Source organism: Mobula birostris, chromosome 5 (assembly GCF_030028105.1).
Source record: "Mobula birostris isolate sMobBir1 chromosome 5, sMobBir1.hap1, whole genome shotgun sequence".
Lineage (NCBI taxonomy): Eukaryota > Metazoa > Chordata > Chondrichthyes > Myliobatiformes > Myliobatidae > Mobula > Mobula birostris.
This window is the reverse complement of record NC_092374.1, coordinates 12,868,964-12,886,435: the sequence shown is the minus strand read 5'-3', so window position 1 is coordinate 12,886,435 and position 17,472 is coordinate 12,868,964. Positions and strand designations below refer to the sequence as shown.

At 44.3% G+C, this 17,472-nt stretch overlaps 1 protein-coding gene across 5 annotated transcripts in view; it reads right to left on the bottom strand.

Annotated features, from left to right (window-relative positions):
* Positions 1-17,472, bottom strand: part of palld (palladin, cytoskeletal associated protein) — a 446,071-nt gene that overhangs the window by 33,885 nt on the left and 394,714 nt on the right. For all 5 annotated transcript variants that reach the window (XM_072257627.1, XM_072257625.1, XM_072257626.1 and 2 more), the window contains 4 exons: positions 15,684-15,785; positions 12,212-12,430; positions 6,340-6,489; positions 3,114-3,208 (listed from right to left, as the gene is read on the bottom strand). In XM_072257627.1, coding sequence (XP_072113728.1) covers positions 3,114-3,208; positions 6,340-6,489; positions 12,212-12,430; positions 15,684-15,785 — 566 coding nt within the window. The remainder of the gene's footprint in view (positions 1-3,113; positions 3,209-6,339; positions 6,490-12,211; positions 12,431-15,683; positions 15,786-17,472) is intronic.

Genomic DNA, 17,472 nt, shown 5'->3' with positions numbered 1-17,472 from the left:
GCTTGAACTTGCGTTTCTCTCTCTGGAGTGGGACTGTGAACCAGCAAGGTTCTGGTTCAGAGGTTATGCACTGTAATAAAATCTCAGTTGATCCCGCTCCCAAATGATGGCACCTTTGGCAGTGACAGTGGATTGGGAATGTCAAGTTTACCCTTTCTCTGGACTGGGACTGTGAACCCACAATTGAACCATCTGCTTAAGAGGCAGAAGAGTATTCCTCAGCCAATGCATTTTTTGACAGATTTACAGGTTTGTACTTCTATGAGGAAATTGACAAACGTCCCAAGTTGAAATCTTAGCATCACGTTACAGCATAAAATTCAACTGCACAAATAGATCTGGACTATTGAATTTATGAGCCAAACATTTTAAAAGTGTTGGGCTTGCATATAGATATAAGCTGAATGAAATTCAAACTGCCTTCTCTGACAAGACGTTTAATTATAGGCTGGAGCTGGACTGTCAAATAAGATCAGACATTAATTGCAAAGGAGCAGTAAGTAAACCATCCCAAGACAAATGCCCCAGAAACTCTTTACTGAAAGAATTACTTTTCTAAATACTGGACCCCCGCGTCTAGCCCTCTCACTGCAACCGTTATTGAAGCAGCGTGACGATAAGTCACTCACACAAGCAACCCTTGTTAATATATATCAGTGCTTGCCTTGAACAACTCTGTGAACCCGTCTGGGAATCTTACTGCATCCTTCTAGCAGAATGGTTATAGATGGAAATAGAAGAGTTCCAATATAAAGGCAATATTGTGTTATTCGATCTGGAATAGTTGGAATTGTTCCTTTTTGTTTGGAAAATGTTGACAAACTTCTATAGATGCATGGGGGAGAGTCTCCTGACTGGTTGCATCATGGCCTGGTCTGGAAACACCAAGCCTAAGAATGGAGACATTTACAAAGAGTCGTGGATACAGCCCAGTTTATCACAGGCAAATCCCCTCCACCACTGAGAACATCTACAAGGAGTGCTGCCACCAGAAAGCAGGATCCATCTTCAGGGACCCCCACTATCCAGGCCAGGTTCTCTTCTCATTGCTACCATCGAGAAGGGGGTACAGGAGCCTCAGATTCCACATCTCCAAGTTCAGGAACAGTTGTTATCTTACAACCATCAGGCTGCTGAACCAGTGTGGGTAACTTCACTCACCCCAATGCAGAACTAACTCCACAGCCTATACACTCACATTCAAGGACTCTATACCTCAGTATTATTTATTTACTCTTTTTATTTATTATTTGCATGATTTGTTCTCTTTTGCACTTTGAATACTTGTCAGTGTTTGTTATGCATAGTTTTTCATAAATTATATTGGATTTCTTTATTTTCCTGAACTGTGAATGCCTGCAAGAAAATGAATCTCAAGATGTACGTTAATAATAGGTTTACATTGGACTTTAAACTTTGAACACAATTCCAATTGGTGTCACTTGACCCTGTTGGTCAGATTTCTTTGGCATATTTCAAAGGAACAAAATGCTGTACCTATCAACAATTTGGTTAAGAATGTCGTTTCAGTTTCCTGCAGGACTGGATGTGGTTATTATAGCGATAAATCCTCTTCATTCTAGCCAGCACAGGATTATATGTCTCAATTACTGGAGCTCATGAATAAAAAGCCATTTTTGTTGGATTAATTGGCAACCAGAGGAATGAGGTTTATTTTCAATGGCAAAAGAAACAGAAGGCAGATAGTTTTAAAAACCACAGAGGGAGATGGTTCTGAAATCACCGCCTGCAACAGTGTCAGACAGTCACACAGCATAGAAACAGGCCCTTCAGACCAACTGGTTCTTGATGACCAAAGTTTAAAGTTCAAAATAAATTTATTATCAAAGTACATTTATGTCACCATAGAGTGGATGTGGAGAGTGGGGGAGTCTAAGACTAGAGGGCACAGCCTCAGAGTTTGAACAGAGATTAGGTAAACTTTCTTTAACCAAAGCACGGTGAATCTGTGGAATACTTTGCCGCAGATGGCTGTGCAGGCCAAGTCGTTGGGTATATTTAAGGCGGAGGTTGATAGGTTCATGATTAGTCAGGGTGTCAAAAGTTACAGGGAGAAGGCAGACAAATAGGGTTGAAAGGGATAATAAGTCAGCCATGGTGAAATGGTGGAAGTCAAAAGGTTGAATGACCTAATTTTTCGCCCAGATCTAATGGTCTTCTGGTCACTTGTTGAACCTGTCTTCGATACCACCCCTGGAAATTCATTCCATATTCTAGCTTCATTAAAAAAATGCACATCTCTTTTGATCCATAAACACAAGAGATTTTGCAGATGTTGGAAATCCAGAGGAACTGAAGGAACTCAGCAGGTCAGGCAGAATCTACGGAGGGGAATAAACAATCGATGTATTGAGCCAAGACTCTTCATCACTTCTGGCAGATGAAGGATTCTGACCCAAAACGCCAACTGTATCCTCCAGTTCTCACCTCTCTGCTAACGAGGACCATGTCTCTGTATCTAATCTCTCAAGACCCTGCCTGATTTTCAGCAACTCCATCAAAGTTCCTTGCAAACTTTTCTGCTTTTAGCTGCTCCAGGCTATCCACATATCTAAAGTTCTCACCTCTGGGATTATTCTGGTCAATCCCTTCTGAATATCCTGCACACGAGAGAGAGGGAGAGGGGGAGAGGGGGAGAGGGGGAGAGGGGGAGAGAAGGAAAGAGGGGGGGAGAAAGGGAGAGGGAGAGAGGGAGAGGGAGAGGGGGAGAGAAGGAGAGAGGAGGAGAAAGGGGGGAGAGAGGGAGAGAGGAAGAGGGAGAGAGAGGGAGAGGGGGAGAGGGAGAGAGGGAGCAAGGGAGAGAGGGAGAAAGGGAGAGAAGGAGAGGGGGGAGAAAGGGAGAGAGGGAGAGAGGGAGAGGGGGAGAGGGAGAGAGGGGGGAGAGAGGGAGAGAGAGAGAGAGAGAGAGAGGGAGAGCGAGAACGAGAGAACGAACCAGTTTAGATGCAGGGTCATGGGTCTGAAATGTTAACTCTGTTTCCCTTTCCACAAATGTCACCTGACCTGCTGAGTTTTGCCCAGCACAGCTGCTTTTGACTCAGTAACATGGAGGGATAACAGTTCAAGACTCCACACAAAGGTATTGACATTACCTTCTCCCAGGTGATTGTCCTGCAGGGGAACGGGGAGACCGTCCCCTCTGGCTCACAGTTTGGACCATCAGCCTTCCTGTACAGCTCGTCCTACCCTGTGAATAAAGCAAAGAAACGAAGAATTACTCATTGGAGGTCCCGTAAACCATTCACAGATCACAGGGTCATAGACGGTACAGCACAGACTTACCTGTTTCTTTGTTCATAGAAACATAGAAAATAGGTGCAGGAGTAGGCCATTCGGCCCTTCGAGCCTGCACCGCCATTTATTATGATCATGGCTGATCATCCAACTCAGAACACCGCCCCAGCCTTCCCTCCATACCCCCTGACCCCCGTAGCCACAAGGGCCATATCTAACTCCCTCTTAAATATAGCCAATGAACTGGCCTCAACTGTTTCCTGTGGCAGAGAATTCCACAGATTCACCACTCTCTGTGTGAAGAAGTTTTTCCTAATCTCGGTCCTAAAAGGCTTCCCCTCTATCCTCAAACTGTGACCCCTCATTCTGGACTTCCCCAACATCGGGAACAATCTTCCTGCATCTAGCCTGTCCAATCCCTTTAGGATCTTATACGTTTCAATCAGATCCCCCTTCAATGTTCTAAATTCCAACGAGTACAAGCCCAGTTCATCCAGTCTTTCTTCATATGAAAGTCCTGCCATCCCAGGAATCAATCTGGTGAACCTTCTCTGTACTCCCTCTATGGCAAGGATGTCTTTCCTCAGATTAGGGGACCAAAACTGCACACAATACTCCAGGTGTGGTCTCACCAAGGCCTTGTACAACTGCAATAGTACCTCCCTGCTCCTGTACTCAAATCCTCTCGCTATAAATGCCAGCATACCATTCGCCTTTTTCACCGCCTGCTGTACCTGCATGCCCACTTTCAATGACTGGTGTATAATGACACCCAGGTCTCGTTGCACCTCCCCTTTTCCTAATCGGCCACCATTCAGATAATAATCTGTTTTCCTATTTTTGCCACCAAAGTGGATAACTTCACATTTATCCACATTAAATTGCATCTGCCATGAATTTGCCCACTCACCCAACCTATCTGTCACCCTGCATCCTCTTAGCATCCTCCTCACAGCTAACACTGCCACCCAGCTTCGTGTCATCCGCAGACTTGAAGATGCTGCATTTAATTCCCTCATCCAAGTCATTAATATATATTGTAAACAACTGGGGTCCCAGCACTGAGCCTTGCGGTACCCCACTAGTCACCGCCTGCCATTCTGAAAAGGTCCCGTTTATTCCCACTCTTTGCTTCCTGTCTGCTAACCAACTCTCCACCCACACCAATACCTTACCCCCAATACCGTGTGCTTTAAGTTTGCACACTAATCTCCTGTGTGGGACCTTGTCAAAAGCCTTCTGAAAATCCAAATATACCACATCCACTGGTTCTCCCCTATCCACTCTACTAGTTACATCCTCAAAAAATTCTATGAGATTCGTCAGACATGATTTTCCTTTCACAAATCCATGCTGACTTTGTCCGATCATTTCACCGCTTTCCAAATGTGCTGTTATCACATCCTTGATAACTGACTCCAGCAGTTTCCCCACCACCGACGTTAGGCTAACCGGTCTATAATTCCCCGGTTTCTCTCTCCCTCCTTTTTTAAAAAGTGGAGTTACATTAGCCAACTTCCAATCATCAGGAACTAGTCCAGAATCTAACGAGTTTTGAAAAATTATCACTAATGCATCCACTATTTCTTGGGCTACTGCCTTAAGCACCCTGGGATGCAGACCATCTGGCCCTGGGGATTTATCTGCCTTCAATCCCTTCAATTTACCTAACACCACTTCCCTACTAACAAGTATTTCGCTCAGTTCCTCCATCTCACTGGACCCTCTGTCCCCTACTATTTCTGGAAGATTATTTATGTCCTCCTTGGTGAAGACAGAACCAAAGTAATTATTCAATTGGTCTGCCATGTCCTTGCTCCCCATAATCAATTCACCTGTTTCTGTCTGCAGGGGACCTACATTTGTCTTTACCAGTCTTTTCCTTTTTACATATCTATAAAAGCTTTTACAGTCCGTTTTTATGTTGCCTGCCAGTTTTCTCTCATAATCTTTTTTCCCCTTCCTAATTAAGCCCTTTGTCCTCCTCTGCTGAACTCTGAATTTCTCCCAGCCCTCAGGTGAGCCACTTTCTGTGGCTAATTTGTATGCTGCTTCTTTGGAAGTGATACTATCCCTAATTTCTCTTGTCAGCCACGGGTGCACCACCTTCCTTGATTTATTCTTTTGCCAAACCGGGATGAACATTTGTTGCAGTTCATCCATGCAACCTTTAAATGCTTGCCAATCCTTTAAGTGTCATTTGCCAGTCTATCTTAGCTAATTCATGTCTCATGCCTTCAAAGTTACCCCTCTTTAAGTTCAGAACCTTTGTTTCTGAATTAACTATGTCACTCTCCATCTTAATGAAGAATTCCACCATATTATGGTCACTCTTACCCAAGGGGCCTCTCACGACAAGATTGCTAATTAACCCTTCCTCATTGTTCAAAACCCAGTCCAGAATAGCCTGCTCTCTAGTCAGTTCCTCGACATGTTGGTTCAAAAAACCATCCCGCATACATTCCAAGAAATCCTCTTCCTCAGCACCTTTACCAATTTGGTTCACCCAATCTACATGTAGATTGAAGTCACCCATTATAACTGCCGTTCCTTTATTGCACACATTTCTAATTTCCTGTTTAATACCATCTCCGACCTCACTACTGCTGTTAGGTGGCCTGTACACAACTCCCACCAGCGTCTTCTGCCCCTTAGTGTTACGCAGCTCTACCCACATCGATTCCACATCTTCCCGGCTTATGTCCTTCCTTTCTATTGCGTTAATCTCTTCTTTGACCAGCAACGCCACCCCAACTCCCCTTCCTTCATGTCTATCCCTCCTGAATATTGAATATCCCTGAACATTGAGCTCCCATCCCTGGTCACCCTGGAGCCATGTCTCTGTGATCCCAACTATATCATAATCATTAATAACAATCTGCACTTTCAATTCATCCACCTTATTACGAATGCTCCTTGCATTCATTCAAACGACCTATTTCACTGTATGTTTCAATGTACATCTGAAAACTAAATGAATCCAAAACTGAAACCATTTTCAGTGGATTTATGGACTTGCATCTCATTTGCAGCCCGACGCCCAACCCCAGTCATGTCCAAACCCATGAAAGGGAAAAAACCTACCACAGGGTTAGCCAACATGATGGTGTAATTCCCATCGTCATCCAGCGTAGCAGCTTTGGTGTGGAGGGAACAAGTCCCGTCCGGCTCACGACAAATCTGGTAGTGCTCGCTGTGCTTGGAAATCTGATTGCCGTCTTTGAACCAGTAGACCTGTGAGGGGTGAGGGGCGAAAAACAGCAACGGTGAATGGGCGACGCAATGTAATGCATTCAGCTGAACAGTAGGTGGCAAGAGAGCGCACAGAAGGGGATCGAAGTAGCGCCCATTTACCACTGGGGACAACAGAGTACACCTGAGATATAGTGCTCGAGTGCACTAATGGAGTCAATGCTATTTTATTATAGCACTGTGCAGTAATATTCTGATAAAGGTTCATACTCTAGGCATCTCTACAAAGGAAGAGCTCTAGGAGCCTGAAGCTTCGTCCCACAATCCAAAGGCATACCAGTTAGTAGGTTAATTGGTCATTGTGGATGTCCCTTGATGAGACTTAGGGTGGCTGGGCAGCACAGTCTGAAGGACCAGAAGGACCTGTTCTGCACTGTATCTCTAAATAAAATAATTAACTTAGTGAGCAGGGGTACAGGTGTACCCAATAAGTTGCCACTGAGTGTGTATCAGTGGTAATAAGCCTGATTCTGAGTCAGTGTGAAACACAACTCTGTTCAACTTGCTGAGTTCCTCCAGCAGATCGTTCATGGCTCGCCCGTTAGTCTCAAACGTGAAGCATAAGTTCAGCTGCTGGAGGAACGCAGTGGGTCAAGGCAGCGTCGGTGGAGGGAAAGGAACAGTTGATGTTTAAGGTCGAGACTCTTCATCCAGGTTTCCTGTTTCTCTTTCTCCTCTACAGTCTGCAATCTGAGTTCAGGGTCCAGAAAGCATGTCAAATTTATTGTCGTTTAACTATATACATTCAGACCGTCAAATGAGACAATGTTTCTCCGGAGCAGGGTGTAAAGCACAGTAGTACACATAGCACACATATAACACATCATAACTTAGGAAAGTAAGAATTCAAACTACAAATGATAAACAAAGCAAAGTGCATAAATTAAATATTGTAGGATAGAGTTCAAATTATCCAGTGACACTTCAAATGCAATGCGGTAGGGAGTTCTGAAGCCTAATGGCCTGAGGGAAAAAGCTGTTTCCCATCCTGACCATTCTTGTCTTTATACATTGGAGTCTCCTGCCTGATGGTAGAAAGTCAAAGAGGAGGCTGGATGGATGGGTGGGATTTTTGATATTACTAAGGGCCCTGTGTACACAATGCTCCTAATAAATGTACCCGATGGATGGTAGGGAGACCCCTATGATCTTCTCAGCCTTCCTCAAAGTCCTTTGTAGAGACTTCCAGGGGAGAGAGGGGACAGGAGTGTGGATGATTTTATAATGGCTGTTTACATTGTAAATACATGCTGATATTTATGTATTTTATTCCATATCTCTATTTTTATTTAATTCTTTACTCGGTATAATTGTTAACTGTCATTGTTTTAGTTGCCTGTTGCACCAACACACCATAGTGATTTCCTAATGCAGGCAAACATATATATAAGGTGAATAAAATTGGTGTTTGATCCTTGATAGGGCAGCAGTCCAAACTGTGGGCTGGGTTTTGTCAGAGGTTAGGAACGGTGGCGGGAATGAGGGGAGTTAGTTCTGGAGCCCTGGTCCAGAATGCTTGTATGTTTCCTGGTCCATTTAAACTCACCAAGTTCACAGAGTCTGAGAACACAACACAGAAACAAGCCCTTCAGCCTAGGTAGTCCGTGCTGAACTATTAATCTGCCAAGTCCTATTGACCCACACCGGGACCATGGCCCTCCGTACCCCTTCCATCCATGTACCAATCCAAATTTCGCTTAAATGTTAAAATCGAACCCGCATCCACCATTTCTGCGGCAGCTCATTCCACACTCTCACCACCATTCGAGTGAAGAAGTTCCCCATCATATTCCCCTTAAACATTTCATCTTTAACCCATCAGAAGGTTCATCATACTACTGTGACATGTCAAAATTGCAAATAAATGTGACAACATAGTGGTCTTGGCACTGATAACATTGAGCGGTCTAGAAAACTGGGAACCTGGTGAGAACTTCTTTCCCCAACTGGGATCCCATTGGGAACCCCTTTCTTCTGTTGGGTACCTACTGTAAACTCCTGTCCTCCCCAATGCTGGGAACCTGCTGATAACCCTTGTTTTCTGTTGGGAACCTGGTGTGGACTCCTGCCCTTCCTACCCCCCTGCTGGGAAGCTGGTGAGAACCCCTGTCCTCAGCTGGGAACCTGTTGAGAACCTCTGCCCTCCCTGTGCTGTGCTGGAAATCAGCTGGGAACCCGTACTGCTGTGGTGGGGAACTCTTGCCCTCAGCTGGGAACCTGGTGTGTGGCCTTGCTATCCCCAGTGCAGTGAGCTCTCACGCACTCCTGCCCAGCCAACACTGATCGGTTAGACAGCACCCTTGGTGGTTTGCCCCACAGCAAGCAGTACGATCAGTTTAACCGTAACCGTCAGCTCAGTACAAACAACCTCTCTTTCCAAGTACAAATCTGTGACTGGAGCCCAGGACAGACAGTGATAGAAAGAACCATCTCTCTCCAGGGTAAATGCAGACAGCATGCTCTCACCCAGTGAGCTTTAAGCACACACATTCTAGTCTATAATGTGCATGTGGCCAAGTGGTTAAAGCATCGGTCTAGTGATCTGAAGGTCGCTAGTTCAAGCCTCAGCTGAGGCAGCGTGTTGTGTCCTTGAGCAAGGCACTTAACCACACATTGCTCTGCGACGACACCGGTGCCAAGCTTTATCGGCCCTAATGCCCTTCCCTTGGACAACATCGGTGGCGTGGAGAGGGGAGACTTGCAGCATGGGCAACTGCTGGTCTTCCATACAACCTTGTCCAGGCCTGAGCCCTGGAAACCTTCCAAGGCGCAAATCCATGGTCTCACGAGACTATAAAATGTGCATGAGTATTTGCTCAGCAGGACCCTGATAGGGTAGTGGTTAGAATAATGCTTCACTGTGCCAGTGATCGGGATTCAATTCCTGCTGCTGCCTGTAAGGAGTTTGTACGTACTCCCTGTGACCGCATGGGTTTCCTCCCGGTGCTCTGGTTTGCTCTGATTGCATATTTAATAGTTCAGTAATATTTGAATATATGGTGGTTGATTAAGTATTCTTGTTCATTTAGATAATTCATTACGGGTAATATGTAATAATACATGAATTCCCTATGTCATTATGCTACCACGTGGTATGCGTGCGCCTCGCTTGAAGTAAACTCAAAGTTAGACCGCATTTTGGACTCACATGTCTTCCCTTGAATTAGTTTAATGTTTTGAAGTTACAAAGCGTAACACCTCCCACATTCCAAAGACGTATGGGTTAGGGTTAGTAAGTTGTGGGCATGCTATGTTGGCATTGGAGAAGTGACACCACTTGCAGGATGCCCACAGCACATACTTGTGATGCATTTCGCTCTGTCAATGTTTTGATGTAGATGTGAGAATTAAAGGTAATATTTTACCGGACTTTAATGGAAACTATACTGGGTTACTAAACAAAAGGAAACTCCACAATGAGATGGCGCTGGCGAGACACGGTGACGTTTTGCTGGCAGCTAATAAAATATGGACTATTCTACTAACTATACCTTTCCTGGACTACAATCACTGCAATCCGCAGCCTGTAGTTGCTCTTTGGGAGTTGTGCTTTTGAACCGTCTAGACAATCTAGTGTTTTTGTTGTTTCCTGAAGGCTTCAGTGAACGGGACCCTCAAGAATACAGGTAAGGCTGTGGCAGCGTGGACCTCGGGCTGGATTGGAACAGTGTGGCCTGGACTTAACCGTGTACAGCAAACTGATGTTTAGCCAATTTAAGTGCCGAGCCAGATTAAAATGATCAAGGCATTGAAGCCGAGGGCGAAGGATGAATTGACGTTCAGCTCACTGCTCTATAAGGCTTCACTTGCCTCAGCACTGAACTGACTCTGTGACTGTGGCCTGTGGCCGTCGAGCTCCTTGATTGGCTTCACTTGCCTCAGCGCTGAACAGATTCCACAGCTGTGGCCTGTAGCCGTTGGCACTCCCTTCAGTGTTGAACTGACTCTGTGACTGTGGCCTGCAGCCATCGGCACTCCCCTCAGCACTGAACTATCTCTGTGGCAGTGGACTCATTTTCAGGGACTCTGGCATTCATTCTCTGTGTATTATTTATTTACTTTTTTAAATGTTTGCATGATTTGCTCTTTTTTTCGCACAGTGGGCATTTGTCAGCCTTTGTTGTGTAGGGCTTCTCGTGGATTCTTTGCGTTCCTTTGTTTTGTGGCTGCCTGAAAGAAGATGAGTCTCAAGGTTGTACGTGGCATATATACGTTGATAATAAATGTACTTTGAACTTTGAGGAATCAGCATGAACTCTGCGAAGAAGTAGAAGCTGTAAGTGTTGAGTAATTCACAGCCTGGCTACAAATGCCAGATCCAACAAAATATCCGTCTGAAATTCCTTGAGCTTGGCTTCAAAGAATGTTCAGTCCTCTATCGAGCAGATACAAATTCAAGGTAATTGGCAAAAGAGGCAGACGGAACAGGAGAGAGGTTACTTCTATTACATGAGCACAGTGAGCTGTTTGGATATGGAGTGCACTGACCAAGGAGTAATGGAAGGCGGTCCAATATTACATTTCAGAAATGAGCTCTACTTAGGAAAACAGGAAACACTTGGAAGTTGCAGCAAGGCAAGTGTTAACAATGTCCAGACAAGTGAAGATTGCAGACAGCCCAGGCAAGGAAAATCTTTGAAGAGCATAGCTTCTCTTTACAGAACAGATTCCTGGAGCCATTTTTACTTATGGAGCCAGAATAAGAATATAACGGAAGGATGGGAAACACACTCATGCTAACTAAGGGACAATTGCTTTACTAACATCAAGGTATCATTGGCTGTCAGCTTGTAGTTTCTATACTGACGTTGAGCCTGGTCTCTGTGATGTGCTGCTCCCAATCTTTTTTTTCCCGTTTGTACTACATCAATGCATAGAATAATCTGCTTGGATGTTGTATATCTCGGTAAACGTGACAATAATAAACCTATTCTGGATTATTTATCCTTGACGGACAGGAGTTTATGGATCTGCAGAAGTGAAGACAATGGATCGGACTTTCAAACAAGCACCAGCTCTGTCACTGAAAGGATGAATTCATGCCATCACCAATGTACCACTGCATGCTTTACGAGGCAACGTGGTTAGCGTAACACTTTACAGTGCCAGTGATTGGGGTGCTGACTGTAGAGAGTGTGTGCGTTCTCCCCATGACAACGGGAGTTTCCTCTGGGTGCTCCGGTTTCCTCCCACATTCCAGACATGTATGGGTTAGGGTTAAAGAAAACTGTGGGAATGCTATGTTGGTGCCTGAAACGTGGTGAAACCCGTGGGCTGCTATTTGGGATTGTACTGGTCGTTGACACAAACAACACATTTCACTTCATGTTTTGATGTTGCGATGTACATGTGACAAATAAAGCTAACAGGACATAGACCATTACAGCACAGTACAGGCTCCTCGGCTTACGGTGTTGTGCCGAACTTTTAACCCACTCTAAGGTCAATCTGACCCTTCTCTTCTACATAACCCTTCATTTTTTGATCATCTATGTGCCTATCAAAGTTTCTTAAATGCCCCTATCTGCCTCTACCACACACCCCTGGCAGGGCATTTCATGCACCCCCCACTCTCTGTGTAGAGAACATCACTCCTATACTTTCCTTCAATCACCTTAAGTCTATGCCCCCTTGTATTAGCTATTTTCTCCCTGGGGAAAAGTCTCTGGCTATCCAGAGTCCTTCAGTCTAATCTCTTTCATACCTTTGGCATGGGCTGTCCAGTGACTTTGCACATGAAGGTGACGGGCGTGCCCTCGTACAGCTTGACGTGCTTCAGTTTCCTCTCAAAGACTGGGGCTGTGCACTGGGGAGGCAGCTCGTCGTGCGAGACCTCGTCATCGGACTCGTCCACCTTGGAGCGCTCCAGCCGGAACTCAATCTCGCTAATCAGCCTCTGTTCAAAGGTGGAGACTTTGTACTCCTGGGGCAGAAAGTAAAAACAGCAGCCCCCACAAGGGGGAGGGTGAGACTCAGGAAAGAGATCTGACTAGCACCTGGCTGAGTCAATTTGCCTTTATGGCCATGTCCATATGTACAGTGAGACACAGGTCCAATGAAAAACCTGCTTGAACCAACACCACAGGCACATCGACAATATGATGAGAATGACCTGGGGAATGAAAGGGTTAATATGCAGTACTGTGCAAAAGTCTTAGGCACATATACATAGCTAGGGTGCCTAAGACTTTTGCATAGTACTTTATTTGTCAACGTGCAGTGGAGGGGTGTGGGATAGGTGGCAGAGAAGGAACGCTGGGGGTGGGGGGGTGGCACAGATACGGACACCCCACCCAGCCCTGAGACACCAGGCAAGGTCATCTGATCCCAAACAATTGGTACAGAATGTCCCTCTGGTGCTTTCTGCTCCCTCCTCTCTCCTTGCCCCTTTTCAGGGAAAAGACATCACGGAGGTGCAGGAAGTACAAGTACTTGGGTGTTCACCTCAACAACAGACTTGACTGGAAAGCCAACACCAAGGCTGTTTACAAGAAGGGGATGAGCAGACTCTATTTTCTAAGGCAGCTGAGATCCTTCAGTGTGTCCAGCAGGATGCTGGAGATCTTTTACCAGCCTGCTGCATGGCAGCAGTCTTCTTCGTGGCTTTATGTTGGGGGAGCAGCCAGTGCTGGCGATGCAAAAACACTGAATAAACTCACCAAGAAGGCTGGATCTGTCCTTGGCTACAACCCGGACTCTTTTGAGTTAGTGTTGGAGAGGAGGTCACCAAACAAACTGTTATCCATTATGGACAATCTGGCACATCCTCTCCATAAGCAGCGGAGCACACTTTTGAACAGGCTCATTCAGCTCCACTGTCACTAGGATTGTTACAGAAAATCTTTCCTACCAAATGCAATAAGCATGTCCAACAGTTCTCTCTGTGCAACAGGAGAACACATATCATAGTACAACAGTCACTGTTGTATTGTTTCATAAATTATTATCGCACATTGATAAATTATTATTGTGTATATTATTATTCTGTATATTATTAGTTATTTTATTATATTTATTATTATTATTATTATTGCTAAGTGTGTTTTTAAATGTTGCTACTGTAACAAAATAATTTCCCACTTGGGATCAATAAAATACTTATTATTATTAATATATATATGTATTTTGATATAAATTTACTTTGAACTTTGAATTTTAAAAACAGGGATGTACTGCCGAGGCATTAGAGAGACTGCATTTGGAATATCGTGAGCAGTTTTGGGCCCCTGCGTCTGAGGAGGGATGTGCTGGCCCCAAAGTGAGCCCATTGCAGGTTCCACAAGAATGGAAGGTTTAACATCTGATGAACATTTCATGTCTCTATGGAATTCAGAAGGATGAGAAGGATCTCATTGAACCCTACCAGATACAGAAAGGCCTGGATAGAGTGGACGCGGAGAAAGTCTTTTAGTAGGAGAACCTGGGATCCTGGCACAGACTTAGAATAAAACTGAGTGGACGCGGAGAAAGTCTTTTAGTAGGAGAACCTGGGAACCTGGCACAGACTTAGAATAAAACTGAGATGAGCAGGAATTTGTTTAGCCAGAGGGTGGTGAATCCATGGAATTCACTGCTGCAGAGAACTTTATCTGCAAGTCACTAGGTATGTTTAAGGCAGAGATTGGTCAGTACTTTGTTGTTAAGGGGATTAAGGGTTACAGGGAGAAGGCGGAAAATGGGGTTGAAATTAAATTAGCCCTAATTGAATGGAGAAACAGATTCAAAGGTCCAAATGGCCTAATTCTGCTACTACATTTTACAGTATGGTCTTATGGACTAAGAGATCCCCTAACAAACCCAAAAGGGAATCAGGAGAAATCTGGGATGGAGGGACGGGGCTTGTGTTGTTCTGCCAAGCAGTATAAGCATGCTATGTTGGAACCGGAATGTGTGGTGACATTGGGGGCTGTGCCCAGCACGTGCTTGGGTGCACTGGTTGTCAATGCAGGTGACGTATTTCACTGTGTGTATCTATGTACATGTGATAAACGATCTGGAATTTCTTGCTCCAAAAGATGTAGGAAGCGATGGAGGCAAATAGCAAGGACGTGTGAAAAACGACACTTGATTATTAACAGGAAAGCTAGATAGAAGGGTACGTGACAGAATTAGGTGCAGAAGTGAAATTTAAACACCAGCCCAGATTAGTCAGGCTGAATAGACTACTTCTGCATCGTGAAGTAGATATGACAACACCTATCTGTGCAGCAAGACCTCATGAGTTATAACGTCGGACGTCAGGGATTCAGCCCTCTGATTCCACGCCAAACTTAATCATCCATCTACACCAATCCTATCCCAATCTTGTCCATCAAACACTCCTGATTTCTGGGATAGTTCTTATGGATCTCCTTTAGACCCTTTCCAGCACACCCTTCATCAGTAAAACTGCTCACGATGCTCCAAGTGCAGTTTGACCAATGCCTCAGCAGTATGTCCTTGCTTCTACATTCTAGTCCTCTTGAAATGTTAAATGGATCCTTCCATCATTCCACCATTCCAAAACCTTTTTCCCGGTTCCAGTACAGCCCGATGTATAAACATTATTCTTCACTTAAACAAAAACATCCTCATCTGTAGTGGCCCAAAAAAATCCCCAAAACATAATGTTCTGGCTATTTCAGGAGAAAAAATACACTGAGGTTTAATTATCCATGTCTAATGAGAAAATAAATCCTAAGGAAAAGAAAGAAAGAACCTAATTCAAATTGAAAGGTAAATGAACGCCCCCACAGAGGACATTGTTACGCTCAGCTATCTTCTTATTATTCCTAAAGGAAATGTAGATAATTTAACCAAGTTATAAATCTGTCCTGCATTAGCAGAAAGTTTTCTCTGGCATGGAACTAATCATTTGGTCTCTGTCAATAGAAACACTTTCTTAAGCTAGATAGGGCCTAAAACATGAGGTAGACAGGGCTTCAACCATGATGTAGACAGGGCCTCAAACGTGTGGTAAATAGGGCCTCAAACATTAGGTAGATAGGGCTTCAAGCATGAGGTAGACTGGACTGCTCTCAAACATGAAGTAAAGAGAGCTTCAAATATGGGGTAGAGAAGGCCTCAAATATACGGTAGACAAGGCCTTAAACATGCAGTAGCCAGGACCTTAGATATGAGATAGACAGGACCTCAAACATAAGATAGACAGGATCTCAAACATGAAGGAAACTTACCTGGGCCACAGGGTCCTCCTCAGCCTCCTGAAAATTGAAGACAGTGGCAACGTTGTCTGCTCCCAGAAGTCGGCGCGCCATCTTTTCTTCGTAGGTCAATCTCTGAAAGAGGGTCGATGGGAGTTGGGAAGGTGGTGAGAGAATATGGAAAAGTAGAGGGAAACAAGACACAGAATGAGTAATATGAGTAAATTAATCAGCTTAAGTGCTTTGGAGTTCCTGACCTGTTGAGTTCTTCCAGCACTTTTTGTGTGTTACCCTGGATTTCCAGCATCTGCAGAATCTCTTGGGTTTATAATTTTTTGCATTTGATCTGTCTGCTCCCTTTTGGATTTCAAAAAGCTCTTCTTTCATGCTTTTAAATTCTTTTGAATGTAAGCCTAATTGGCCCAGTATTTCTTCATATGTTTAACTGCATTGGAAAATGGAGAAGCGAGCTCTTCTGTTTCTGCCTTCATGGAAGCTGCCTGACCTGTTGCGTGTTTTTATTTCAGATTTGCAGCCTTTGCAGTGTTTGAATTTAACCAGGATCTGTTTTAAAGTTGAACTTTCTCTGGTGTTTCTCAAGATCTTCCAATGTCCCATACCACTTTATAATGGGAATGCTGGTAGCCACGTCATGCAGAGCAAGATCCATAAATTTACGAGTACAATCTCAAGCAGGTCATCTTTTTCAGTTTCAGTTCACCTCAAAGGGCAGATGCTTTCTTTTTTCCACTCTCAAATCAGAATTTTGAAGCATTTGATGGCTCTGGCCCTATACTAGCTGGTATTTAGAAGAATGAGAGGGGATTATTTTGAAACCTACTGAATATTGAAAGGGCTCGATAGAGTGGATGTGGAAAGGGTGTTTCCTACAGTGGGAGAGTCTAGGACCAGCGGATATAGCCTCAAAATAGAAGGATGTCCCTTTAGAACAAAGATAAAGAGGAATTTATTTAGCCAGAGGGTGGTGAATCTGTGCAATTCATTGCCACAGACGGCTGTGAAGACCAAGTCATTGGGTATATTTTAAGCAGAGGTTGATTCGTCCTTGATTAGCCGAGGGGGTCAAAGGTTACAGGGAGAGGACAGGAGAATGAGGTTGAGAGGGAAAATAAGTCGGCTATGAACAAATAGCAGAGCAGACTGGATGGGCTGAATGATCTAATTCTGCTCCTATATCTTATATAGTACCTTGCATTTATATAGCACCCCTGACATTATAAGCCTTTCCAACCCCAGAGTACACATCACCAGAGTATTATCAATCTCAGGTTGTCACTCAGAAACTGCAGCCCGTTGTACTTGCTCTTTAAAGACACTGAGGCAGATTTCACAAAATTGTATATGAGAGCTAGAAAGCTGAATGTGGCAGATGCTGGAAATCTGAAACAAAAACAGAAAATGCTCGAAATGTTCAGCTGGTCAGGCAGCACCTGTGGAGAGCAACAGAGTTAAAGGTGTAGCTTGTTAATCTACTAAAAGGCTACTAATAGGGAATATTGACTCTCTTTCCATCTCCAGTGAGGTTGCTTTACCCACTGAAAGTTCCCAGCATTTTCTACCTTTATTGGGATTGGTTTGCCATTGTCACATACCAAGGTACAGTGAAAAGCTTTTCTTGCAAACAGATCAGATCATTACAATAGAGGTTTGTGGTAGAACAAGGTAAAACAATAACAGAATGAGGGGTGACCTAAATGAAACCTATCGAATGGTGAAAGGCCTTGATAGAGTGGATGTGGAGAGGACGTTTCCTATGGTGGGAAAGTCTAGGACCAGAGGACACAGCTTTAGAATAGAGGGG